We start from the raw sequence: 27,504 nt of genomic DNA on the forward strand, positions 1-27,504 counted from the left end.
GCCGCACCAGCGGGGCCCGCGCCCCTACTTGCCCCTCCCCGACCCGCAGGACCTGCCAACAGGTGCCAAACGCGCAGCTACCGTGCTCGGCCTCGCCGGCGGGTCGCGGCCGGTGGCGGAGCAGGTGCCGCCACAGCGCGGTCGCGCTGTGGCGGCACCTGCTCCGCCACCGGCCGCGACCCGCCGGCGGGGGTGCAGGCCCTTGTTGAAAGTCTCCTAGCAACTGCTCGGCCAATGGGAGCGGCGCTGGGGCGGGGGTGTGCGGGCGGCGGGGCGGAGAGGGGGGGTTAACGCCGCGGGGCCCGGCGAGGGGCCGGAGCGGCGGCGTTGTCGGCAGCTGTGGGGCGCGGAGCGGAGCTCGCTCGGGAGCCGCTTCTCTCCCTCCTCCATCGGCAGCAGCCGCAGCAGGTGGTGCTGCGCGAATGGGTGCGCGGGGCTCCTCCTCCTCCTCCTCCTCCTCCTCCTTCTCACCGGCGGCTGGGGAGGAGGGTTGCGCGGGGGCTGCGTCCCGCCTGTGAGGCGCGGCGGGTAACGGGCGCTCTGCGGCCGCTGGCGAGGCACGCGCTGGGGGGAGGGGGGTGGGCGGCGCGGCCGGGGCCGGGGCCGGGGCCGGTGAGGGAGCGGGAGGGCGCCGCAGCGCGCTGAGGTACCGGGGCTGCGCTGGGCTCTGCCCGCCCGCCGCGCCTGTGGGAGCCCGGAGCGGGGCAGCCGAGGAGAACGGCGTTTCCGCCGTCTGGGCTCGCCCCGGGGCGCTCCCTCGGCCGGGCCGGGGGAGGGCTGCGTGCGGGGGGAGCCTGTCTGGCCGCGGCGGTGCTGTGGATCTTGACCTGTGCTCCTTCTTGTCAGGCTCCGGCCGATCTGCAGGGACGAGGGAGAGCTAGACTAGCGGGTTGGCTTTGCCGGCTGTCCTCCCCGCTGGAAGGCCCAGCGTTTTGTTGGTCTCGGTGAAGCTACAAGCGGCGGATGCTCGAAGAGGTGAGCGACGTAAAGCTTTCTACTGAGTCAGTGAATTTGTGACTGCTCGGGTTTAGCTGGTAGTTTCACGTGATGTGAGAGTAGAGGTTCCATAAAGGATTTTGGCTTTTTTTTGTTTTGTTGTTTTAATTTTGTTTAAAAATATTTTTTCTCTATTTGCAGCAAAGCCCATTTCAATTTGAAGATCAAATCATAACGCAAGATCAGTCTGTAGTATTACTGCATCCCCTATTTGTGTAGAACACTGCTGCTTTCTGTGCTGTCAATGAAATAGTTACACGGGGCTCCATATGCTACGAAGGTATGATAGGAATTTCAGGGCAATGACTTAAAATAGGAGGCATGTGAAATAAAATGTGAATGTATTAAGTAAATTTCAATAGCAAACTTAGAAAGGAGACCTAGAGGAATTGTTTGATACCATTGATGGAGCAGGTTATAAGTATTTGGGGGGAAGATTTTCTTTCCGTTTCTTGCGGGGGGTGTGGGGGGGAGCTGTTGTACTAGTATCAGTTGTCATTTGGACTGGTGAGAGCATAGGAGAGGGTAGTACTGGGCTCACTGGGGTCAATATCTTGTCTCTGGTAGTGGCTGGCAGCAGATGCTAAGAAAAAGATTGTAAGTATAGGTTGGTTGCACAGCAATACTTTTATCTGTGTATCCTCCCAGTATACTGCAGTCTGGAGCTGAAGGATTTCTGAGCAGAGGTTGTATCTCTCGCTTTAAATTTAATAGCTGCTGATGGATGTTTTTCAATGAATTGGAGCCGTAAATTTAGCATTCGCAGCACCTCGTGGTGATGTGAGGCCATAATTTAACCGTTTTATATGGAAAAACGCCCTTATTTTTCAGCTTTTGTGCTGAATGTTTCATTTCATTCTGCATAACTGTTGTGTTAAAAGAAGCAACGAATAATTATTTTCTATACATTTGTCCTATTTCTCTAGCTGTTTCCTCTTCTAGCTGAAAAGTCATAGCTTATTAGTTTCTTGTATGAAAGTGTTGATTGACCTTCTTGCACCATTTTCAGGCCTGTTCTCTTTTATACAGGGAAGGTTGTATCTCCGTGTGATATTTAAGCTGGGGGAGCTTAGTGTTCATACAGAGACGTTATTGTGATCTCTTTTCTGTCCTCTGCTTCAATGTTCTGTGAAGTGCCTGTGAGTTATTTCCAGAGGACTAATCATAGTGACCCTGGGATCTCTTCCTGCATAATACCTAACTAGAGGCTGTTGGTTTAAGTACGTAGCAGAGTTGTCTTTTTCATTGTGTTAGTTTGCATTTATGAACATGGAATTTCAGCTGCTGATTTTTATCATCCATTTGCTTAGTATGACAACCTTCTGCAATTTTTCTTTCAATCTGGGTCTTTATTTCTCTGAATAACTCTGTACAGTACATGAGCTTTCTCACTTACCTATTCATCATCTTTTTAAATTTACTGAACAACAGGTATGCCTGCACAGACCCCTATGGGACTCTAATTTTTGTCTCTTTGGGACTTCCATAAGATACACTTTCATATCTTCTCCTCACCCTTATTTAACTTATTCCTACACTTTGCGCTTCCCCATCTATAATTGGTCATTAATAAATCCCCTGACATCTTAGTTTAAGAGCTTTTGGTAGGAAACATTTTGAAAGGCTTTTTGGAAATCCAGTTATGCTGTCTTGCCCAGGTATGTTGGCTCATTCCTTCTTCCGGAGCACTGTTGCAGACGTGTTAGAGTTCCTTTCTTCCACAGAAGGTATGCTGATGTTTCACCAGTCCTATTTGTTTGTGGTTACCAAATCTGTTCTATGACACTTCTGTTTTGCTCAACAGAAACATAGAATTTACATGAGAACTATTCCTTGAATTCCCTGGCAATCTTTAGAGAAATTAGTTGCAGTTACCATCTTCTATTCCATGCCTGATTTAACTTACAGGTTATATCCTCCTGATACTTGAGAGTTCCATAATTTCTGAGATCTGGAATACTAGTTCTGGCTCTGCCCAGTAAATGTTACCAACTTTAGGAACTAGTGAGGTGTGGAGGTTTTTGGTGGTTTTGTTTTTTTGTTTGTTTGTTTTTCTTTTAAAAAGTTGTCTGCTTGCAGAGACAGCCAAACTATGAAGTTTGGCTAAAGCTGATCTCAGGAAAAGGAGGAGGAACTGCAGAAGACAGTTCCTAAGGTTTTCCTCTTGGGTATCCGTGACATGGGGAGGTTTGGTAGCATAATGTTCTGCTCCAGCTACATGTAGTAAGCCGTTTGTGAATGCAAACAGAGGAATACAATTTTGAAGATTAACAAAAATAGTGCTATTGTTTGGCAATGGGAAAATGCTAATGTGAAGATCCATAGTGTTAGTTCAAAATGGGGTAGGAATTTGGGAGCCAGATGAAACATTTCCACGTGTTTCAATTTTTTCAATGATTGCATTAACAGAATTTCAGTCATCTGTGTATGTAAAAGGTAGAGTTGAATCTTGAGCTAGTAGATCAGATTATATTCCTTGTAACAAGTGTTTGAGGCAAAGACCATGATGCAACGATCATCGAATGTTGAATTTTATCAGGTGTGACAGTATATTCTCATGTGGTTATACATGTTGAGAAGATCAAATAAACATTTATTTTCTTAAAACTCTTTTTTTTTTTTATTTGTTTTTTTTTGAAGTAAAATGGCATGGAGAAATGTAGTTGTGATTTTCTGAGTATGATATGCTCAGAATGAAGTGGAGACTTAATACCCGCAGGCTAGGTGGTTTGACTTGCCTTTTCATGTTACTTTTGACAATATTGAGAAGTTTAGCTGGAAATTTGCCATTACTTAAAGTTCCCATAGAATGTGGTAAGTGGAGGGATTCCCCCACCCCCATTTTGCAGTTAATAGTATAACAATTAAATTGCCACAATCTTGTAAACGTGGGAGGAAAGATCTGGGGTCTGCTTTGATTGCAGGACCATCACTAAAATTACAATATTAAATAAAGGTCACTAAAACTGTAATAGATTTTTAGAGGAAGGAATTCTTTCAACTATACAGTTATCACTGGATATGATATGCATATTTTAGTGCTAACTGTAAACTGTGTTATTAAAATAGCTGTAGAGAGAGAGTAAGTGTCAAAACTCTAGGGAGGAAATGCATGGACTTTCATGGTGATTACATGAATTAAAACAAGTATGTTTCTTACAACTTTATCAGGGATAGACTTGTAAATCTACAATGTCATAACCAGGGTGTACCCTAAATCTACATAGACTGATGTGTCTTTGTGTCTGTCTGGATAAGAGCCATCTGTGTGGCATCTGTGGATTACTAGACAAATGTAAAAGCTTTAAGCAGATTCACAGCTCCTTTTGGATATAATTTTAGTAGAAGGAATCATATTGCCCTTTAAGTAAATGCTAACTATGCCCCCCTCAATTTTTACAAGTTGAACTATATACATGTCATGACTTGTAGTAGTATTTGAAATATACAGAGAAGGAATGTTTGCTTAACAATTTCTGATTGATACTGACTTTTAAAACTTTTTGCCAAGGCATTGCGATATTGGGGACAGGTAGAAACCACCTCTCCAAAAATTGCCTTTCCCCATCCTCTGCCTTAGGGGGGAAAAAGTTTTCTTGATTACCAGATATTGCATTTCCCATTTGTGTCGCACCCTGTGTCGGTTAGAGATGACCAGATGGTGTAATATGATCACAGCACAGTGCTGTGACAAGTGATTATCTTCTGATTGAATGAGTTTTACAAACCCAGTTACAACTACTCTTTTTCAAGTTTAAGCACGATATTAAGAAATTCTAAGTATGCTGAGTTGTGTGAAGTTTATAATCCAGACTTCTTGCTGCTCATGGTCTTTGCGTTGCAGTATGATCTGAACTCAGCCTTACTTAATCGGATTTCTGTCTTGAATCTTGGCATATTCATTGTCAATCCCTCCCCTGTCCCCCAAAACAGAACAGTAATTTTAAGAACAGCTACTTTCAGCTCTCTGGGTTTGTGAAATGTACTATTTTTGAAGTTTAATGTAATCTTGTTCTTGAAAAGAAAGATGTATTTGTTAGTGAATCATGTAGGAGTTTGTGGAACTATTCGTGTAGATTTTTGTCAAAAAATTCCCCAGGTGCCTTTCTAAGAATCAAGTTCTCATATGTTATTACCATGACAGCTCTTATTTTTTTAAGTTCTTTGGGTTTTTTGTACTTCACTTGTTCCAACAAGCACTTGAATGGCTTGGTTTGATTACTGCTTCCTTGGTATTAATCAAGTTCTCTGTGATTTTAGTGTGTTTTGGGGAGATGTGTGTGTTTGGAGTTTTTTGTTAGTTTGGTTTTTAGATTTCCATTTGCAGTGGGATGGCTCTGCCGTTATGTGCACACATTTGAAATTGGGTTGCAGAGGCTCATTTTTTGACAATCCGTCGAAGTCTTGTCCACTCCAGGACTTTCTTGCTTGGGACAGGAAGTGATAATTGGCAGAATTACATCTAGCAAGCACTGGGTCGTTACAGGTTTTTGAACCTGTTGGTGAAGTAACTGCAACAAATCCCTGTGTACAGAGAATGGGCACAGAATGAAAATCATTAAGTAGTTACAGAAGTTTGGGCTGTTCAGTGGTTCTTTTTTCTCCCACCCACAGTCAGTCAGATTTTTGACGTTAGTATGAGATGCTGGGAAACGGCGAAATTTGACTTTTTGCTTCCTATTGCATGTTTTCCCAAGCAGGATTTGAGGAGGGGGAGAAAAAAAAACCCCAAACCAGAACACCCCAAAAACCCACAAAACCTTCTTAGCTATTTTTGTTTGGTTAAAGCCTTTCTGTGTTAACTAGAATAGCCTAGGGAGATCCCTAAAGTAGTTCTCAATCTTACGTATTTTATTATTCTTCCATAATTACACAAGATACTGCTTCAGAGTTACACATTTTTGTCCTCTACGTGAATATGTTCCCTGGTACATTTTGGTGGTTAAAGAGAGCATTGTAGTGTACTAAAGTGCAGCCTACTAAAGGTGAAGAGTCCCTTCTTAAGACACTGTATCTAAACTAATTTTGCATCCATGCTGTCTTCATCAGGAATGCTCATCTTTAGCTCTTGCATACTTCAGTGAGGCTATTTTGAGCCACGTTGCTCCAGAGGAACTGCCTAGACTGGGAAGGAAATGTATCTGATGGGTCTTAATCACCAGATAGCTTTAGAAGTCATGGCTGAGGTCCTGAACTGGCAGTAGAAGCCACGTGGAACTGAGATGATCTTAGCATGGGACTAAAGGCTTGTAGCGTTCCCATTTGCAGCTGACACAGGATTGTCTCATTCTGCACATCTGAATTTAATTCTAAATACAGTATGTAAAGATGATTCAAGTAAAAAATGCTGACCACTCCCTGAAATGATTACTGCTTCAAAGCTACTGCACTTGTTTGATGACATGTAGCTATTTAAGATACCTTAGGGTAGTTGTTTAACAGCTGAAGGAAGTATTTGAGTTTGGCGCTTTCCAAATCTTGAAATTGCTGAGGGTGGCTTTTAAACTGATGTATTAAACAGTGTGCAGTGTACTGCAGGTGGTCTTTTCAAGACTAAAGGCTCTAGAGCCTTCAAGGTTGATTAATGTGAGAAGAATATAGTTGCATTATCTGGACTTTATTGTACTGCCTATGTGTTCTTGCTTTTTCTGTCTTCACTAGACATCTTTCTGAGCCTGAGTTTGTGTGTTAATTTTCTTGTGTCCTCTTGGTGTACCTAGAAACAGTGCATCACTAGAGAGTAGTCTTGATAAAGCATCTGCACTGAATGAATCTCTCTCAAATTTAGAGAGTCATTGCATTCCCACATCTGGACTAGTCGGGTTTCTGCTTCCAGTCAAACATCATTTGGAGTTGTAGATGCTGTGTCAGAATAGTATTGTCAGTGTAGAGAGACCTGTGGGTTGGTGATACTGTATTTTCAGGGAATTTGGATGATAAGATCTCATAATGGGTATGCAGCCTCTTAAAGAATAAAAGCTGGTTTGTTTGAAATTAATGGCATATCTGAAATGTGAGTAGTATTTTTGTGGACTTTCCAACAGTCCTTAATGGAATTTGTGTGTCTTGAGTTTCTTAACAATCTTTTGAAATACCTTATTAGAATGCAGGATTGCAATGCCAGTAATGAGAATATACTTGTAGTTTAATTTGCCTTCTTTTTCCCTTACATTTGCAGGTTTCTCTATCTGATGGATCCAACAGAAATGAAACTAACATGTAAGAAGTGTGTCCTCTTAATCCTTAGTTTGACTTTAAATTCAATTTTTAAAAGCACAGTTGTTTTGGACGGGTGGGAAAAAAAAAAAGATTGCCTTGCAGATTTCTGCTGTGAAGTGAGTTCTTGTCTTTAGAATCTGAACCTTTGTTAATTTCAAGACATCTCGGTTTTAGAGGGGAAAAAAGTTGAAAAATGTGCATAAATGAATATGGGCAGAGAGAAAGCAGAAAAACCCATTTCTTAAACAAGAACAACCACTAGATTGTTGCATTGATTGTGTTTTTCTTGCTGCCTTACATGTGCTTTCTGATATGTAATGTAGTAGTTTCTGCAAGCTTTCAACTCATCTGAGGAATAACTATTTACCTCTTTTCCAACTAAATTTATGAACCTGGAGAAATACTCATCCAGCTGGATATTTTATTTTCTAATGCTGAGCATTCTGTAATACAACTGTACACCAGTAGATCTCTTAAAACTTGGTGTTACTTCAGGCACTGTGTTCTGTGCTTTGAAATGTTGATAAGGATTCTTACACTTTCTCTGTTCTCAAGAGACCTTATGAATAACAGAGCACCCTTCCCCCCCTCTTCCTTTCTCTTTTTCCCCCTAAACGATAACTTTTTCCACAGTGATAAAAATACAGGGGTTTGGTGTCAGAAATTTAGAAGTTGCTTATTCAGAGTGTGTTTATTGGAACATTAGCGGGCGGTTAGGGGAAAACACCCTTGTGCTCTAAAAGTCTACAGAGTCCATCTAAAACTGACTTGAGATTTTGTTCTGAAGTGCTAATTTGAAAAGGTGGAAAGTTTATTTCCCTGAAGTATCATTGTTCGCGTAATAGCTGATGGGTTATGCTGTTCAGCTCTTAAGCATCTAAGCTGGATTTTAAGTTTCTGGCAGTGTGGTAACTAATGGCATTATGTGCCTTCTTACTGTGCAGTGGAGGTAGGGTGTGGGGACAATCGGTTTGTTCTTCCTTATGAGTGTGTGACTTTCCTTTGGTTTGCAGAGGGCCGGTGCTGTACTGAGTGGCTGTGCCAACAGGGTAAGGCTTCTATTTGTTTTCTTCAACAGTTTTAGAGATTCTGCAAAGAAGCAAGAAACTTGCCAAGGAAAGGCAATGTAACTAAATGTATAGGTTAAGTTAAATGTAAATGGCAGGAAAATATTCAATATTTGGCTTGCTGTGTTTTCTCTGCTGTATATCAACAGAAACAACTGAGTTATCTACAGTGTGCGTCTTTATTATTTTCATGTATGCATGGCATTTTAGCTTTAGTTAATGGTTTACAAGACTTATTTAGTAAGCCTTAAACTTAACTATAGATAGGTGCATCATTTTTACAGCATAATATCTGCTGTGCTTACTGTGTTCTAAATGATGTGTAAAGAAGCAGAAAAACTTCATGTGTCTCAAGTCCAATAGTCACTCTCCTACGCCTGCTTTAACAATAGCAGCTAATACAGCTACAAGATTAATCTAAAATGCTCTTGCTATTTTAGGAGATGCCTACGTAACACACGTTGCCAGCAATTGTACTAAATACTTCACTGCTGAACCAGTTGCTCAGGTACCCTGCCTGTCTTTGTTGCTATGGGAGATTGGAAGACTATTACTGTGCCAGTGCTGTCATCAGGTAAACTGGTAATATTTTGAGTTCAGTGGATTTGCTAACTTTACCAGTGACGTTATAGCTGCTAAAGAGAGAGAGATTGGAGTTTTGTGCATGACATACTTGACCAGTTAAGCAGAATGTTAAATAATGTGTAGTATATACAGTGCCTTGTTTTGGATTGAGTCCTTACAGAAATGCTGCTGTAAAATACCATCCTTTCACATACACATATATATATGTATAAATGTTCTAAGACTTTTCAGTCACACTTTTTTTTTAATTGCACCTTTTGGGATATCTTGTGTTTTCAGAGGTTTCTTTACTTGTTCTAAATTCTATTACCTTATAAATTGATTAGAAATTTATTAAAGGAGTAAATATTTCCTTACCCGCTTCTACCTAGCGGAACAGTAAATTATAGCATACACTTAATATGAATAAGGATATCATACATTCTGTAAGAATTTTCACTAAACGTACAGCTTTTGCACCTGTGTGTAAAAAAAAAACAAAAAACAAAAAACAAAAAACCACAAAAACAAACAAACAAAAAAACCCCCCAAAATTGTGTGGTAGCATGGCAATTAGAAAGTAAGCTTGGGCAGGTTTTTTTTTCTTGGTAGAGGAGTAAAATTGAAAGATACAATACCTTAAAATGTTATTGAGTCTTTAAATTTTCAGTGGAAGTTTATCTGTTTTTTCATTATGAATTGTTTATGTCATTTTAGATGAAATTCTAAGCTCTAGACTTGTAAATTTCTGTAAATAATAATTTGAGTAGTTGGAGGGTTGATTTTTTTTTTTTTGGTATGTGATGTGTCCTAAACTGTTAGCCCTGACTTGTTTCTTAATGTTTTTAACTTTTAGATAGCAAAAATATCTTTCAATATACCTCAGAAAAAAAGATATCTCCCCCAAGCATGAACTCACAAGTGCTACGCTTGCCACTGCCTTCATCCAAAAGCATGCACAGCTTTTTCAGTGCCTTCTGCACAGAAGAGAATATTGAACAGAGTATATCGTATCTCAACAGGGTAAGCCAGATATTGTTTATTGGAGGTTGTGTGAAGGTGACATTAAATCCATTGTGGTAGTAAAGATTCACTGGATTAGGAAGGCTTCTTTCTCAATGCTCAGAAGCCAAAGTTGGTGGGGAATAGGATTCATGCCCGCCCCCCCCCCCCCCGGATTTCACCCAATATTGTTTCTCTCTTTTGGAGAATTGTGAGAGATTGATCCAGTTATTTATTTCCCCCCGTCCCCCTTGTCTTTTACCAGGAATTGACAACATTGGGCTTTCCTTCTATTTATGCGGAGTCCAAAGGAAAAGAATTAAATTTAATATCTATCATAAATTGCATGAATGAATTGCTTGTACTGCAGCACAAGAACCTTCGAGCTCAGGAAGAAGTAGAAATGCAGCATCTGAAACTGGGTAGTGATATGGATCACTTACAGAACTGCTATGCTAAATTAAAGGTAGAAAATAAGATAATTTCACTGATATTACGCAGCATTTATGTTTAACAGATACTGTACATTCTTAACAGTGAGTGCTTTTTTTGTTTTTCTCCCCAGTATTAATCTGCAATTGTATTTTTATTTGCATTTTGGGGTTATTTGAAGTATTTTTCCAGTTGAAAATTCCTTAAAGTTAACAAAATATGAATTAATGAGAGAACTGAAAACTTACTGAGAATTATGGCCCCTTTAATCAAGGAAGAGGGAAAACTGTTTGGATTGGAAGTGTTAATGCATACTGTGGGTGAAAATGTTAAACACTTCAGTTCATATCATTCAGTATCACTTAAAAGGATATGCCCAGCTCTAAAATATAAATTCCCAGTATAATTGCAGCCAGTAAAGGTGTAGGTAGCATTTCTAGTGTGTGTCACAGGGCTGTTATCAGTCTTTCTCCATATCTGTAGCTTTTTCCATGTATTTTTTTGTTGTTGGATTCCTTGGATAGCTGACTACAAAGGCTCCTTGCAAGAACTGCTCAGAAGCTGTTGTCAAAACTGAAGTTACTGAGCTTCATTTTATCACAGCATAAATACATAGACAAGCCAGTCACTGTGGAGTAACTGATGTATTGGAAGTTCATGGCCTATGCTACTTCATGGGTACTTGTATGGGCAGTCATATTAGTGTTGTATTTCCCTTGATTCTGTCAAGAAAATAAATTTTTTAAAAAGGTTTCAGTGCATGATTTGGGGCCTTTTAGGCTTTTTTTCACTAGGGCTGGCTAGCACTGTCCCATTGACAAATACTGCTGTAGATTCTCAAAATCATAGCAGTCCTGCTGAGATGGGTCATCCATGTAGAAGCATTTCAATGTGACATGAACAATCATGTGTAACTGCACTCATTTTTATACAAACACTCTATAATGTTAGGTTTCAGAACACTGCAGTTGCTTTCCCTAGACAGTTGGCTTTAAGGTGAGGCAGGGGAAAACTTGTTAGTATTACTTCAATCTCAGGGCATTTAATTTAGCTGTCAGCTTGTAAGGTTTCTCATGCAAATTCTTTCAGATACCCTGCAGTAATCCTCTTGACTTCCACTATTGTGTTACCTATATTCTGATGTGGCTTCCTTAGAAGTTCTTGTTCCTTAAATATCTCTACACATTTGTAGCTCACTACCTGTACAAAGAAAAAGAGCTTGTATATGGTGTTTGGCTCTTGTCATTTAATCTGGCAATTTCAGGTTTGTTTGAGTCTCAGATTTGTGGAGGAAGGTTTCTAAAATGTTAGTTTTGCATAATCTGTTATAATGAGATCATCTGTCTAGCCTTACTCTGTATATGTGAAATGTCCCATTTCCTTTGCTATGGCCACAGTCTGCTGATCTGTGTTAATTGTTCCCTTGATTGTTTAACAGAAGCATTCCAGTAATACTGTAGTCCAAAATTCATACAGGTTGCTTAGTATCTGCCTCACTATCACAGTATAGATATGCTTGCAGAATCCTGACTTAATGAAAAAGTAATAACTGTATAAGAATATCTGTTAAACAGCAAGCAAATTTTTGTTTCTTGTGAGCAAGAGTGTTTCTTGTACTGGAGAATCATCCTTCTTGCTCCAGAAAATACAACTAACTTGTTATTGAGAATGCAAGAGAATCCCCAAAACATCAGAGATCAAATAATTTACTAATTTACTTCACGTGAGGTGGTTTGGCAGTTTGGTTTGGGTGTTGTGTGTGTTGGGTGGGTTTTTTTTTTTAATTGCTTGCTATTAATTCTTACTGATACTGAACTATCAACACTTTTTCTAGGAACAGTTGGAATTATCTAAAAGGGAAATAGTTGGACTTCAGGAAAGAGACAGACAACTGCAAAGCAAGAACAGAACTTTGCACCAGTTACTTAAAAATGAAAAGGATGAAGTGAGTTTTCTTGTACATTAACACGAGTCATTACATAAATATTCAATAATGTGTTTTTTTGCAAGGAGTCTCATAATTGTTCACTTTGAAGGCTTTTTCTGTTGGTAAATGTTGTCTTTCACCAAAGTGAAATTGACCTGTTGCATATAGATTCTGTAAGGGATAGGTTCAAGATACAACAATGGTAGAGAGTACTGCAGAAATGCACATGTACAGTTTTCTGAGGCTTTCTATACTTTTGAGCATAGCTTTACCTTAGAATGTTTAAAAAGACCAAAAAGTAGGAGGGGGCAACAGGATTCAGTCACATCCTCAAAGCTATGTGTATAGGAGCTTTTCTTTGTTTGCTTTTGTTTTGTTTGTTTTGGTCATGGTTTGGGTTTTTGTGTTTTGTTTTGTTTTTTTTAATGTTGTAGAGGAGAGCAGAAGACTAAAAAGAAGGGGAAGTATTGGGGAAACCCAGCCCAAAAGCACAGTCTCATTAAACCTGGGAGTCTTGGAAGAGCCAAGATCAGAAAACACTTTGACATCCAAGACACTGCTTAGCTTAGGATTTGTTTCCAGTGTGCTCCTTTCCCCCCCGCTGTACTTTGCATGGCTCCTAAGGTTCTGTGAATACTCTGTGTTCATAAACATATTAATAGAGTTAGCAATCACAGTACTATTTGTGTCCAGTGAACATCCTAAGGTTCCAGCTTAACATATTGAATGTGCTGTATGTTTGTAAGGTTAAAACTGACAATTCAAAAAAACCCCAACATAACCCAGGCATTGATAGTACAGGCCAAGAATGTGCTTTGTGATATGTTTTAACGTTCTTTTAGACCAAATGGGGTAGTCTGTCTTCCAGCATCCTGCTGCCCAAAAGAAGAGTTGTTTATTTTTTTAGTGTAAACCTGACAAGCCTACTTTTTAAACTAGATCCTGAACATTAATTACTGAAACAAAAAAATATGTCTTTCTCTGCTCTGTTCACTAAAGGTGTTAAAGAAGGTTATGTGAATTGCAAGAACATGAGTTCAGTTGTACTTCAGAGGAGCTATAGTATTATAATATGTTGCTTATGATGTTGGTTTCTGCAGAAAAACTAAATTCCCTGAGATAAGTCTGAGGTCAGAATCCATGGGTTGGGAGAGTTCTCCAGATGAATTTTGTCACTTCCTTTCACCAGAAATAGAGTTTAATAGAAGAGTCATTTTGCTTCATGTGTTTTGGTTTTCTGAAGAAATTTATGTACTTATGCTTTAGTTGAAGAAATACAGGTTTTGTGGGGTTGCTTTTAGGTACAGAAGTTACAGAACATAATTTCAAGTCGAGCTACACAGTACAATCATGATATGAAGAGGAAAGAAAGAGAATATAACAAATTAAAGGAACGCTTACATCAATTAGTCATGAACAAAAAGGACAAAAAGATAGGTAAGCAGCTCTGAATTTTACTACAGGAAAATAGCATATTCTGTATGTTAACAATGTTTATATTTGGTTCTGGGTATCTGTAAAGTCAATATGGCTGCCCTCTTGTAGATTGTTTGGGTTTTTTTTTTTAGATGTTAAAATCTTTTATGTAAGATTTAATATTTCATGTCAGCTGACTGTGTAAGGCTAATAAACTTCTGTGTTCCGTAAGATTGTTTACCAAGCGCAAACCAAGATGGAGATATTCACAAAATGAGGTTTTTTTTTTTTTACTAGGGAGAATTACTTGGAATTAATTCCTAAGCTAGAGCTGTGTCTCCTACTTTCTTGCTACTGCTGCCATCACAAGACTTTGGATAGTGTCATAAACACTGTATTATGCCTACCAGTTCCAATCGGGAAGGAACACTGCATGAGCTTTTTTCCCCTTGAGATACTACAGTCTACTTCTGTTAACAGTAAGCGATGAGGAAGTAACATAAGATAGACATAGCATCTAGTGCTATGTGAAATGAGGAAAAAAGAAATCTCCTTTATCATATAAGTACTTTTAAGTTGTGCTGCCCAAAAATTGTATTCAAGATATTCATCAGTGCTGTTTAGCATGAGTATAGTTTTCTGTGGTGTGTTGCTGAAAATAGGCATCAGTGTTATGTAACAGATAAAAATATCTGCACTTCTTGATTCATATATCTGGCTTTAGAGTATTTATATAATTTTTCTTCAGTGGAAGGGAGGTCCTGCTCATCCTCTCTTATCCCTCCTGCCACCCCTGAAACCTGCAGCTGTTTGCCAACTGCAGTGCATGTTGTATTTTAGTAAGCTGGTTTAGTTCACTAAACCAGAAGAAAACTATTTGTGTTTTTGCCAAGTTGGTTTTCTGCTGATTTAGTTTTCTGAAAGTGCTTGTGGGTAAGCCAGACCATGTTTGGACACTGTAGCAGGAGCACCTATTTTGGCTACAGAAAGTCTTTAGGTATCAACTCAGTATAACTCTAGAAGCCTCACCCTGAGGTCAGTGAAACTTATTTGTGGCATGTTCTTGACCCCCTAATACTAGCTCACGTATCAGTGAGGTCAAAATAACAGGTTTTTAAATCTAGTTTACTGTTTGCTTGATAGCTAACTAGAATTGCACTTGAACCACTAATCTGTAGTAATGTGTTGTTTTGTTGGTTTTTTTTGTTGTGTTTGTTTGTTTGTTTGTTTTGTTTGAGTTTTTTTTTCTTCAAATATGGACAGAAAGTTTTTGTTTTGAGGAACACCTTGTGAAACATCACAAAGTTGCTTACCCTAAACTGGAAATAAAACTGGTATGATTGCCAGAAGAGAGGTTAGAGTTGATACACCATTGATATAAAGGCTGAAATAGGGATAAAGGTGCCATTAAGAAATGCATTAAAAAGATAAGACAGGATGAGAATATGTCCCTCTGAGTTTCAAAAATTATCATCTTTCCTTGATTGTCTTATTCTTACTTTAAGCAGGGCAATGTGTTTCAATATAGGTCTAAAGATTGAGGGGGATATTTGGGTAGTGTGGTCTCTTGACAATAACTACACGGAAATGCTAATAGGTAAATGCAATGACATCTGAATATTTATATATTTGCATGTTGTTTCATGCTTTGAAATGTCCTTTTCATTTGTAGCTATGGAAGTTCTAAATTATGTTGGTAGAGCTGATGGGAAGAGAGGTGCATGGAGGACTGATAAGACAGAAGCCAGGTAGTTGTCTTAGAACAACATTAATTGAAGTCTATATTATGGCTGTTACGTTGTTACTGTAAGATTTCTTCTTCCAGAAACGAAGAAGAAATGTACAAAGTTCTGTTAAGTGATTATGAACAACGCCAAAACCAGCTTTTAGTGGAAAATGCTGAGCTGAAAAAAGTTCTTCAGCAAATGAAGAAAGAGATTATTTCACTTCTCCCACCACAGAAACAGAAACCTAAAGAAAGGCCTGAAGATGGGCCAGTAAGTATTCTTCAGTTAAAATTAAATCTGCCTGGTATTTTGGTATAGTGCTGGAGTAATTTGATCATTAAGGGGGGAGGGGGGAGGTAAGCTTCTTGTGGAACTTGTGGATTGCACATCCTGTGCTGTGCTTGAAATCCATTGGTGTTTATACGTTCTACTCTCTGTGAACAACACCCAGTGTATTCCTCCCAGTCAGTCAATGGGAAGCTTGAAAGTATACTTTGAATAAATTTTCAGTGCAGTAGGTACCTGTATGTAATTCTATATAACAGTGCGTTTTGGATTTTGTTTGCCTTCCATACTATGTTGATGGTAGCTTTCAAGGTGCTTATGCAAAGACACCAGGCTTCCCATAGAATCCATGGGGGTGGAGGACTTGTAATTAGGGTGTGCTCCTGTAGTACATGGATTAGAATAGCTGTTAGTGCCTTTTACAGAGCTGCTGGTATGTTCAAGGAGAATGTTTGATTTCCAAGAAAAATGGTTTGTAGAGTTTTCTGTTTCTTTTGTTTCCAGGTTTTAAGTCTTTCTTTGTTTACACAGGATACCTTATTTTTATGGAACTGCACGTTCATTTATCAAAGAGTTTGTTTATTCCTTTTGCTGATTCCTTGCTAGAAGTTGCAGTTCTGTTTTGATCTCAGAATGAAGTAGGGAATAATCTAGAAGGTTAACTGAGCTTTCTCTTAGCAATAAGAGTATCCCTGGGCATAAGAAGAAGTTGAAATACAGAAAACATGCATAAAGGCTAGATTCCAGGAATCATTCAAAATTGATGGTGTACTAGTAATAGGATATTAAGAGAATATGGATACTCTACAGAACAAAGGATGAAGTGTTTCTTATTACAGTAAATAGTATGTGTTGGTACATAAGCATGTGTGTAGATGGAGCCTTCCAGAGTGTGCTGTTACTGTGGAATCTAGTGCTTGCCATTTCAGAACGTCCCCTGTCCCTCTCAAGTTGCTTTACTGCTTCCTTTACTACTGAGCCGTCTCGGGTGCATTGTCCAGCCCCAGAATGTGCTATGTAGAAGAGCACTAGACTCTCTTCAGCCACTTCTTTCTAAGATGTGAATAAACTCTTTTAACTTGCCCCCTGTACTGTGTAGAATGACTCCCATGTGTATTTAGTGAAGTAATCGGTAATGTGCAGTGTTCTTAACCTTTACCTTAAAAGTTCATGTAGGAAGTCAGTAGATCTAATTATTACTATAGCTTAGCAACAGGAAGTTGATCTTCAGTAATGGGTGTCGGGTATAATTTGTAGTATAAAGTATAATTGGGTACCAGTTCTGTAAATGATCCTTCTGCTTTTAGGATTTCAGTGAGGCCAGGAGTGTTTGGCACAAACTTAAGTACACTGGTGAAAATCCAGCTGTGGGAATGGGGTCTTTATGAACTTGCTCCTTGAAACAAACTTGAGGAAAAACTGGGACTTAGTGCTCTGAAATTCACTGTTCTTGAGTGATTGGACAAGTATTTGTTAACTACTGTAGTATTAATAGACTACTAAGAAAATACTAAAAGTATTTAGTGCACTGAAACTTCTGATTAGTTCTCTTGTAATAGTACTAATGAACCAAACTAAGCAAAGCAACTACTTCTAGACAACAGTAATTTCTAGTAGTACAATAATGATAGAAGTACTTACTAGATGCAAGTCTCAAGTAGAGTTATTTCAGTGGGTTGTAGGGTGGTGTGGGGTTTTTGGTTTGTTGGGGGTTTTTTGTTGTTGGTTTTTTTTCCATTTAATCTATTTTATGCTTTCTCTAATGTCATGCTACTCTAGAATTGGAGATAGCAGTGTCCCTATCATGACAAAAAACTTATGGTATTTTACATTTGTCAAATTAATATAAACAGGAAGAATATTGCCAAAAATTATGGTTTTGCAAAAGTAAATTATTTATTTAAGACTTGGTCTATCCCACAATGCCTATTTTACATGGATTAGCTTTTCGTTTAGAAATACTGGTTTGCTTTGTGAATGTCTGAAAATAAATTTATATTTAAAACATCGCATCTGATAGTTCATGCTTGTTTGTGGCTCTCTTAACATTTTGGTATGAAATCTGAATTCTTATTGAACGCCTTGCAGAACAACAACAAAACCCCCCCCCCAAAAAACCCCCAACAAACATTGCATTTCTACTTAGAAATGCTAATTCATATTGATTCTTAGAAGGAAACATACACCTTGAAGTGTAGCAGCTAATGATGTAGTTGCATCATTTATCACTTTGCTTCCCATCACAGAATAACAGCCATGAAACCAGCCAGACTGTCATGTTATCACACTACTATAGAGAGACCTATTCCAGACGGGGCTTTCATTGTGTTAGCATATATAAATATAAGTAAAGGAATAAGATGTTTCTTTATGAAGTGACATAAAACTCTTTAACCAACCAACCAATCCCTGCCTCTCTATTCCCCCCAAAACAACAACAAAAAAACCCAAACCAAAATCCTGTGGGGTTTTTTTTTTTTTTATATAGCTGTTTTGCTCCTTAAGACCTCCTGTGATCTGGGTTTGAAAGAAACTGCTTACTGCATTTGTAAATGAGTTACTTTGATGCCTTTGAACCTCCTGGTTTTGTACTTCCTGTCCCATTTTTCTTACCTCCTATTAGATAAAGCAATTGTATAGAATGGTTTAGATGCTTGAGAAGAGTGGATTATTCATGCCAGATATTCAAACGGCTCTAGCTTTTCAATTTAAATCTACTAAATTGTCCTGGGCTATTCTTCTCTCAGCCGTTTAGATTTTTGTCTTAGCTCTTCAAGATAGCATTCATGTTTGATGTTTGAACAGTAGTGTAAAATGGAAGTGGGAGAGGGAGGTGCTAGTTCTGCTCTACTTTTGCTGTGTTGTGGGTATTTTTATCATGGAGAAGAATAAGGCAGGGGCAAATTACTTAATTCTCAACAGGAGAAAATATTTGTCTTAAATTCTGTTCATGCTGCATAGTGAGTTTATGAGCACCTGTTCTTAAGTTCGGCAGCAGAACCCAGCAGTCTGAACTCTAGCTTGAAGATGCATGAGAGTGAGTGAGTCTTGCTAGCCGATACTCTCTGTGGTGGGGTTCTGGGTACAGCCAGGTCACTTCTGTCTCTTCAGCATTATGCTGTCAGGGAACTGAACTCCCTGACAGGCAAATTTCCTTGAATGGGAAAATCTTACCTGTATATAAGGGTTTTCCTTCTCTTCAGTAAATTAAATCCATGTACATATTTAAATAAGCAAATACATGTATTTGGAGTGGTGGAGTGGTTTGCAGCTTCTTGTTTCTGCTTTTACAGGTGCTGTCAGACCTGGAGGAAGATATTGGAGAGTTAAATAAAGAGAATATGTGGGAACTGTCTTGTGAAACTGTGCGAGAGCAGCTTACCAACAGCATTAGAAAACAATGGAGAATGCTGAAAAATCATGTTGAAAAGTTAGATAACCAAGGTGATGTTTAACTGTATTACATGTACATATAAAATGCTACTGATAATTCCATTTGGTATCATGCTCTTGGGGTTTACTGACTTAAGCTAAAAGGAAGCTAAAATGGAAGGAATTGTGACCTGGTAGACTTTCTGAAGGGGCTTGTGACTGGCATTTTTCTGTGTGAGTTTTAACTGTAGGTAGTTAGGGAAGCAGTTGTATACCAAGCCTGTTTTCATGAGAAAGGACATGATTATAGTTTGACACAGAAAACAGCAACTGTCTGAAGAAATAATTATTTTTCTTTTGAAAGTACATGCCTGTAGTAATGCTTGTCACCTTTCCCTACCTTTTTGAGATGTTAAGTAATGCAGATGTAACAATTTGAAGTAATTGGATGCAAAATATCTAAGTCCTTTTCAAGAGTCTAGGCTTGCCACATCCATACCTCTTGAGGCTTTTTGTGGCATTCTAAAGTGAACTGGCTGATGGTATAGTGCTGGACTCTCCTCATTTCCAGCTGTTAAACAGCATTAAAAGATGGCTAAAAATATATAAAATTCTTTCCTAGTATTATTTTCCCTTGCAAGCAAATGCTGCTGCTACCACAGGGATGTTTGCAGTCAAGAATAAGACTGAGAAGGTCACGCATGCAATTGCAAATAAATGAGCAGATGGTCTTTGGGAATATGTTTATACCATAGAAAGGATTTTAAGAACACTTGCTCTGAGTAATACTTGTTTTGGTGTAACTAACTGAAAAAATAGTTGTAAGCATCAGGAAAAATTTTTCATATATTTGCTGTTTTCTTGGAGTCACGTTTTTGTTTTTTGGATTTATAGAGATGACCATAGTCTAGTCCTTTAGGATTCAGTTCAGACACTGGCATCAGGCTCATTACAATCAACTGTGATATCGATGCATGAAATTAAATAAAGGAGTATGTAATTATACAAAATACATTTTATTCCTCTCTAATTCATTCCCTTACAGGGCTGAAAATATGCACACAATGTTTGTTAGCTCAGTTTCTCCTTCACAGGACTTGAAGGAAAAGGCTTTCTTTTTATATCTGTGATAAATATAGTTACTGTCATATTTTTATGAACACACAAGCCCTTCAAAAAAGGGCTCAGAAGAATAGGCTAACAGCATGTCAGTGAAGGGAAGTGTTCAGTTGTCTTGATTTTTCTTTTAAATAACGGCTGAAACAAGTAAGGGTTTTTGTGGGACGGTTACTGCAATGCAGACACTTGGTTTACTATGGGGAATGTGAAACAGCTATGTTTTCATTGGTACTTTTTTTCTGAACTGGATTTTGTGCATAATTACATGTGTAGCACCAATTCTGGATCTCTTGTCTCTGATAGAAGTGCTTTTGAATACACTGTGTATCTGTCTTTCAGGATGAAACAAATACAGTCTAAAACCTTTTGCTATTGCTATGAGTCCCTGATGTGAGGAATTTTTTTTGGTTTTGTTTTAAGTAGTGCTTTTTTCTCCCCCTTAGTGTCACGTGTGCATTCAGGAGCTTTGAATGAAAAAGATGTCATTTCAAGAGAAGACCATGAGCTGGAAACTGAAAAGCTAGAGTTAGAGATTCAGCAATGTAAAGAAATGATCAAAACTCAGCAACAGCTCTTACAGGTAGTGGGCTTTAATTTTGCTTATTTTTCTGAACTGAATCTAAGTGTGTGGTTTTGTTTTGGTTTTTTTGGTTTTTTTTTATGTGCCACTCTTCTCACCTCTGGGCCTTTCTCTGTTCTTTGATAGGGCTTTTTAAATAAAATATCTTAATGGTTGGTCTGAGTATTGGTGCACTAGTGGGTTGGTTAGTAATTTAATGAGCTTGTAATCCTGGTAGGAATAATTTGGGGCGATAAACAAAGGTAAGGAAGGCTGATGAGGTCAGGTGCCTGAACAGGGACATTTTGCTTGCCATCTGAAATTCTGCCCCCACCAGCCACCAACTTGATACTACGTGGTTTCCATATTAAACTTCAACCATTTTTCTGACAAAACTGAACCTGTGGAAATACTGCACCTCTTAACAGTCACTCCCAAATTAATGTTTGTGTCTCTTGTTGCTTTATATCTGCAGCAGCAGCTTATGTCTCCATGTGATGATGACACCACTCTATTGCTACAGGACTGCTATTTGTTGGAAGAAAGAGAGCGTCTTCAGGAAGAATGGAGACTATTTCGAGAACAAAAAAAGAATTTTGAGAAGGAACGAAGAAGTTTTACAGAAGCTGCTATTAGATTAGGACTTGAGGTATTAGAAGAGTGGAAGGGTAATAGAAAAGGGAACTTCTATGGAAGATGAGTTACGATTGTTAAGTAGTTTTACTGTTATGCACACTGAAGTGCAGTCATCCAACAATATCTGTTTGCTAATGTCTATGGAGAAAGATCATTCCCATACTGTATAACACATAATCTTTGGTCATTTTAGGAGATCATTCTGTTGGCATTTCAAAAAACCAAGGTTTTTTGTGTGTATTGGATAATACAGTTGCTGCAAATGGAATGACCCATTTTTGTTTCAGCTTTTGAAATATCTAAGTACTTCCAAAAGTCAGTCCACTTATTCATTAAATGATTTATTAGATGCTGCTTAAGTTCGGTTTCTTAAAAAAGCAAGGCCTATGCAAGTTTCAGTCAGATTTGGCTGCAGGGTCGAATTCTCAAAGCTACTGGATTCCTAAACTTTTGTGAAACCAGTGACTTGCAGAAATGCAAAGTAATTGCTGTCTTTCCCTTAGTAGGGTCATTATCTGTTCTGTTCTTGTATTTAAGCTGGCCAGTGAGTACACATACTGGAAGACAGTCAGGGTAGATATGTCTCTAAAAGAGCTCTAGCATGTGTGTCCTTTGGTCTAGCCAATAGTTAGGGCCAAGAACATGAAGGGGCTTAGAAGTTCATCAGGGAAAGGAGGTCGTGATGATGTGGTGATGAAACTACAATGGTACAGATATGACAGGAAAAAAAGACATTGAAGGAAAAGAGGAATGGACTTCAGATTTATTGCTTATGGAACTGCTTGCTTTGACATGCAGAGAAGAAAGTTGGAGTGGGATGTGATTAAAACTTTTAAAACTGTGGATTCAGTTGGTCAGATGAAGGGAGTACTGTTGTTCACTAAATCTCTCAAGATTAGGGCTCAAGGGAACTCATAGAAACTGCTTGAAATTAAGTTTAAATTGTATCCCCCCAAAAGTATGTTTTTATATATTGGGTAGTTGATTTCTGGATTTTGCTGCCACAGGGGATTGTGATAGCAATCAGTACCAGCAGGTTCAAAAAGCAGTTGCCTAAGCCCATGAACAGCACATCCACAGACGGGTACTAAAAGAGGGGAGAACAAAGGGGTGCCTTCCAACATCTCTAATCAAATGACTTTTGGGGCTGGGAACCTCTGAGGGAATGCACTACAGAATGTGGCCGGGTTCATGTGATCTCATAAATGGCATCTCTTGTGGCCATTGTTGGAGACAGAATCCTGAGCTAGATCGACAACTTGTCTGACTTGAGAGAGCTTTTCTTTTTATTTTTTTTATTTTTTTTTATTCTTATGCTGTAAAATGTATTGTAAAGAACATAAAGAACTGCAGATTTTACTTGCAATACTGGCACAACAGTAGTTCACGTGGTGACTAATATTGACTCAGACCACTACATACATATCTGTATGTATTCTTCAACTTTTATTTAATTTTATTGGCATTTTAATGAGTTTGTGAATTTCATATTGGACCTAGAATCCAGCTTTAAAAGTCTTGAGCGATAATGACTGATAATTGTTTGTACATAAATGTTTAGGATTACATTGCAGCATAAGCTTAACTATCCATGCTTCTGTTTGTTAAAATGCTTAAGTATGAAAAAGAGGAGTAATGCTGTAAGCTTTGTAGGTGTTTGCAAAAGTTTGCATTGGAGTTCAGCTTGCTCTATTTTTTACTGACATAATAGAAATAATTTTATATAATGAAATTATATAAATTAGAATAAAAAATAAGTTTATCTAAATTATAAGTATATCACTTTATACAATAATTTTATAGATATTATTTATATAATGTCCTGTTTCACTGATGGGTTTTGGAGATGAAATAGCTTATTGCTTGATTCCACAGCCATTGGATCTCTTGGAGGTTGTCTTTTAGCTGTTATTTTCCTATTCTGTGCTCAGAGTGACTGGAAAATGAAACAACCCCTTTCTTCCTGCTCCGGTTTCAGATGGTAGTAATCAGTGCTGTTTTCAATGTCATTTTTATCTGTTTAGGAGAAGGCTCAGGGTTGAGGTTTAAGCAGTAATCCTTACTGGCAGCTGCCCAGAAATGAGGGCTACCTCTAAGAGGTAGGGCTACACTGAGAGGGAAGGGGAGCATGGGAGGCCAGGGGTAGGAGATTGTGTCACTGGAGTGGAGAACAGTAAAATGAAAGGATTAGTCAGACCTCTGTGAAACAAACCATGGGGTCTGGCTTGTAAATAAATACCTCCTCAGCTAATCCTTGTTGGATTCAAAAGCTTGCTTACATGACTGTAATTCTGTGTTAAACTGCTGGGTCTCCTTAATTACATGGACATGTTACAACTTTTGCTTTCCTAGATAGAATAGCATCAATTTAACATGGACTAAGCTTGTTCCTGTAGTCGTAAGTGTAAACTGTCATTTCTTTTCCTAGAGAAAGGCATTTGAAGAAGATAGAGGAGCGTGGCTGAAGCAACAGTTCTTAAGTATGTCTACTGATTACAAGCACTCTGAAAATGTGACAACTCCAAGTGCCTTCTTAGGAAGCAAGTATTTGGTTCAAATTATGTTCTTGTAATGTGTTTCTTTTTCCCCCCTTTCAACTAGAAGATGCAAATATGAACAAAGCTATTAAAAAACTAAAACTTCCCGAGACAAATTTTACCATATATCTGTATCCCTCTACCTGTCAGGGTAACTGATGGTTCAAAATCCCCTTTTAAAAAGGGAATCATGATAACTCCCTCCCTGATAATTACTTATGTAATGAATTTATATTTGTGAAGCGACCTGGTGAATGTCAAGTACCTGACAGCACAGTCATTAAAAATGGGGAACTTCTACAATTACTAAATTAAATTAAATTTGACCATATTTATTGCTAAGGCAGTTGAAGAAATCATGACCTATAGAGATCTGTATAGATTAGAAACAAGTTTTGGAAACGAGCATTATAATGTGGGGATGGCAGTATTAATTATTTGAGATGAGGTAATATTAAACATGTGTACACAAACATATTCAGTAAAAAAACCAAATCCTTTTGAAAAAGAAATAGTGAAAAGAGCATAATGATAATGAAAATAAATTTGAGCAATAAACGTTTGCATTTGAAGATTCAAATCTTCATAAAGGAATAATTTCTTCAGAAAAAACCCCAAAAATATGGCTATATGACATATAGGTTGGAATAGTGTTTTTACTGAAAGTATTTTTTACTTCCTTTCTTATACATTTTTTTTTCTTTTTCTTTCAAGTTGGTAAGCTTATTTCCCATCCCCTCGTACCTGAATATGCATGTGCAGTGTTTTGGCCTTCACCACTGAGCCTTCAATACTTTCTAAGGAGTGGGGGGGGTGGGGTGAGGACAAAAAAAAGGGGCAGGGGAAGAAAAAGTAACAACAGTCTCTGTTAAATAGATTCTTGTTGTGGCAGCCAACATTTAAAGATAAATGGGTGAAGCACCTGGCAAGTAAAGATAGCTTGAGTTTGTATTCTTGTTAGATAAAGTAGCCTGCCTCATGTGTTCTGGGTTCTCCTTGTTTCTCCTCTGTGCAATTCCCGTAGCACTTTTGTAAGTGTGAAATGAAATGATCTTCCACAGTAGGAAAACTTTTAGAAACAGAATTGAGACAGTTTGGCTGTTGCTCATGAAGAATGACTTGATTTAGTGATCTGTGAGCAACTTAAGATCTGTTCATTGTACACTAAAGCTTTTGATTTGTAATTGCCTTTTTCCAGATTCTAGTGTTTCTGGATGTACTTAATGGCATTCTTAAAAAATGGCATTCTTCAATCGTATATATCCTAATCTTAAGCTACTGGATAATAGTAATAAAACCAAATATAGGTCTGTCACACAGAGAATCATACTCCATTTGGATATTATTCCACAGGTTATCATTAGAATTGTTGTTAAATTTTCCTTTTTCACAACACTTGTCCAAAACTTCTTAATTCTGTAGTACTGTGATGAATACTGTAGAATACAGAATCATTCTATTTTTTTTCCACTTCATATGAAAGCTTTGAAATCTAAATGTGAGGAAGAGTTAGTGGGGAGTTATCTGGCTCTGCCAAGTTTGGCCATGTCTTTCCATTGACTTTTGTGATGGTTAAGTTCATATAAATGCTAAGGCATCTAACTTACTGCTTTTAATTTTTTTTCTATACCCTGACAAGTTTGCAAGTTCTTACGTTGGTGGTAATTACTGCATGTGCATGCTGAAGAAGTTTTTACTTAAGGAGTAAAAAAGTTTTATCAATTGTAAAGTGAGAAACTACATTTCTATGACTTTAAACTTGACATCAGTATGACTACTTGCAGCAGTGGTCGTGTATGTAAATGCTTAATTTTCAAATTTAAAATCCTAATTTTAACATAACTTCATTCAGTAGCATTAAGTGTACTTATAAAATCTTATCACAGATTTATAACAGTAAGTTTTCCACAGATCTATAATAACAAGATTGATTATTATAGACGTGCTGTAAGATGTTTGATGTGTGTAGTTATTTATTTATTTTAAAGCAGAAGACATAAAAGAATCAAGTCCTTCAAATGTTTTTGGTTGCACTGTAGCTTAACTGATTATATGTTTCTCTCTTAGGTTCTGACCAAGACAATCAGTTAGTGAAATCTACATCTCAGCAAAGAAAACCTTACTGTACGTTGAGTGGTCCTGTTTCAGCAGAACCTTGGCAGACATCTCGGTATATTACACGTAACAGGTATTTGAAATGATGTTGCAGATGGTTATTTTTATAGTGTTAAACTCTATGTAGAGCACAGAGACTAAGTTGTGATAACTTACAGAAAGCCTAGTCTAAGGCTTATGATTGATACATAGCAAAAATGTATTAAACATCATATCATAAAACCAGCGTCGTGTTTCTACCCAAAGCATAACTTATTTGAGTTTTAACATTCTCTTTTTCCCAGTTCCACTGCTGCATCAACAAAACCCGCTGGAGATAGCAAGCCAAATCAGTGGGTGGAAAGTGACAAAGAAGAAACAGAGTAATGCACAAAGTCATGGGAAGACTCCAGAGTTGGCACTCTGCTATGTAGAAACTTGCACATAGAACATCTGCCTTAGACTTCCTAGGGTTGGCTGCTGGGTTTTTTGTTTAGAGATTTGTTCATAAACTTATCATTCTAAAGTAAAACAGAATGCTGTGAGTTTGATTATTCTTCTAGAGGATTATGTGGTGATCTGAATTGTGGCATGTGTGTGTGTATGTGCGTGGACATGGCTTTTATTTTTTAGACCATTTTTTGCCTCTTTCTTGCAACTCTTGAAAGAAGATAACTTAAAAATATATGAAAGCTTTGATATTTTTCTAGTAACAGAAGCTCTGATTCTGTGAATGAAGCAATGGTCTGAAACTTTGACTGTAATGAAATATTGGATCCTAATGTTACCTTTTATCACAGGCAGAGATAGCACTTTTAGAAATCGTCTAATTATTGGAAACATTCATTTATGTCTCAAGTGTAACTGGCATTAAAACTTCTTTTGCCTCAACTTGAATGTACAGTATACTGTAGATTTTTAACAAAACAGGTTCTATATTTATTGTGTGATTTGAAAATACCTCTTTGATATTTCAGATGACTTAAAGTGCAAAATCTTTATATATTTGTAAATAGACAAAGCGATTATGCTGAGAAACCATGAAATGAAACACACGCATACATAATATTATTTTACATGGCATTTTAAATTGTTTTATAGTGATACTCAGTTTACAGATGCATTAGGACTTTCAGTGGTTCAGTCAGGAACCAAATTATTTCAAATGTGAACAATAAATGTGTATTCTATTCTAAGAAATCCTGGTTCTGTGTTTTGTGCGCACTAAACTTTATCATGGTTGTAGGGCTGTACGCTATGTCAACAAATCTGATGCTGGTTTTGTATTTTGTTATTTTTTTCCTTTTAATTGACTCCAGAATCTTTTTTGGTGTAGCCTTTGGGAAATCTGTTTTGTTTATAATGTAATAAAAATAGCCAAGTAGAGGTAGGTTCTTTCAAAGTCTCCTTCACCTGACTCAAAGCTTGCACTTTTCCTTGCCCATTATAAATCCATCTCATCTTTGGTTGGGTTTTCATGCATCCATGAATGCACATGTACAGGCTCTGATCCTAGTGTAATTGACCTTTTGGAAGATAGACAAGAACCTTC

The 27,504-nt window shown here is 38.0% G+C and overlaps 1 protein-coding gene across 4 annotated transcripts; it reads left to right on the plus strand.

Moving 5' to 3' along the window:
* Window positions 1–326: 326 nt before the first annotated feature.
* On the plus strand, window positions 327–27,129 carry SSX2IP (SSX family member 2 interacting protein). Of its 4 annotated transcripts, XM_075037573.1 has the most exons (18): window positions 327–408; window positions 847–975; window positions 1,138–1,276; window positions 7,175–7,215; window positions 8,229–8,264; window positions 8,723–8,856; window positions 9,703–9,869; window positions 10,114–10,314; window positions 12,115–12,225; window positions 13,509–13,644; window positions 15,296–15,371; window positions 15,449–15,620; window positions 18,929–19,079; window positions 20,570–20,706; window positions 21,161–21,334; window positions 23,750–23,861; window positions 25,926–26,046; window positions 26,258–27,129. In XM_075037573.1, the coding sequence occupies exons 6-18, from the start codon at window positions 8,814–8,816 to the stop codon at window positions 26,337–26,339; spliced, it is 1,683 nt and encodes a 560-aa protein (XP_074893674.1). In that variant the 5' UTR covers window positions 327–408; window positions 847–975; window positions 1,138–1,276; window positions 7,175–7,215; window positions 8,229–8,264; window positions 8,723–8,813; the 3' UTR covers window positions 26,340–27,129. The 4 variants fall into 4 exon arrangements, with proteins under 4 accessions (XP_074893674.1, XP_074893673.1, XP_074893676.1 ...); XM_075037572.1 differs by lacking the exon at window positions 1,138–1,276; XM_075037575.1 differs by lacking the exon at window positions 1,138–1,276 and having other exon boundaries at window positions 23,750–23,801.
* Window positions 27,130–27,504: the final 375 nt, after the last annotated feature.

This window comes from Buteo buteo, chromosome 10 (genome assembly GCF_964188355.1).
Source record: "Buteo buteo chromosome 10, bButBut1.hap1.1, whole genome shotgun sequence".
Classification (NCBI taxonomy): domain Eukaryota; kingdom Metazoa; phylum Chordata; class Aves; order Accipitriformes; family Accipitridae; genus Buteo; species Buteo buteo.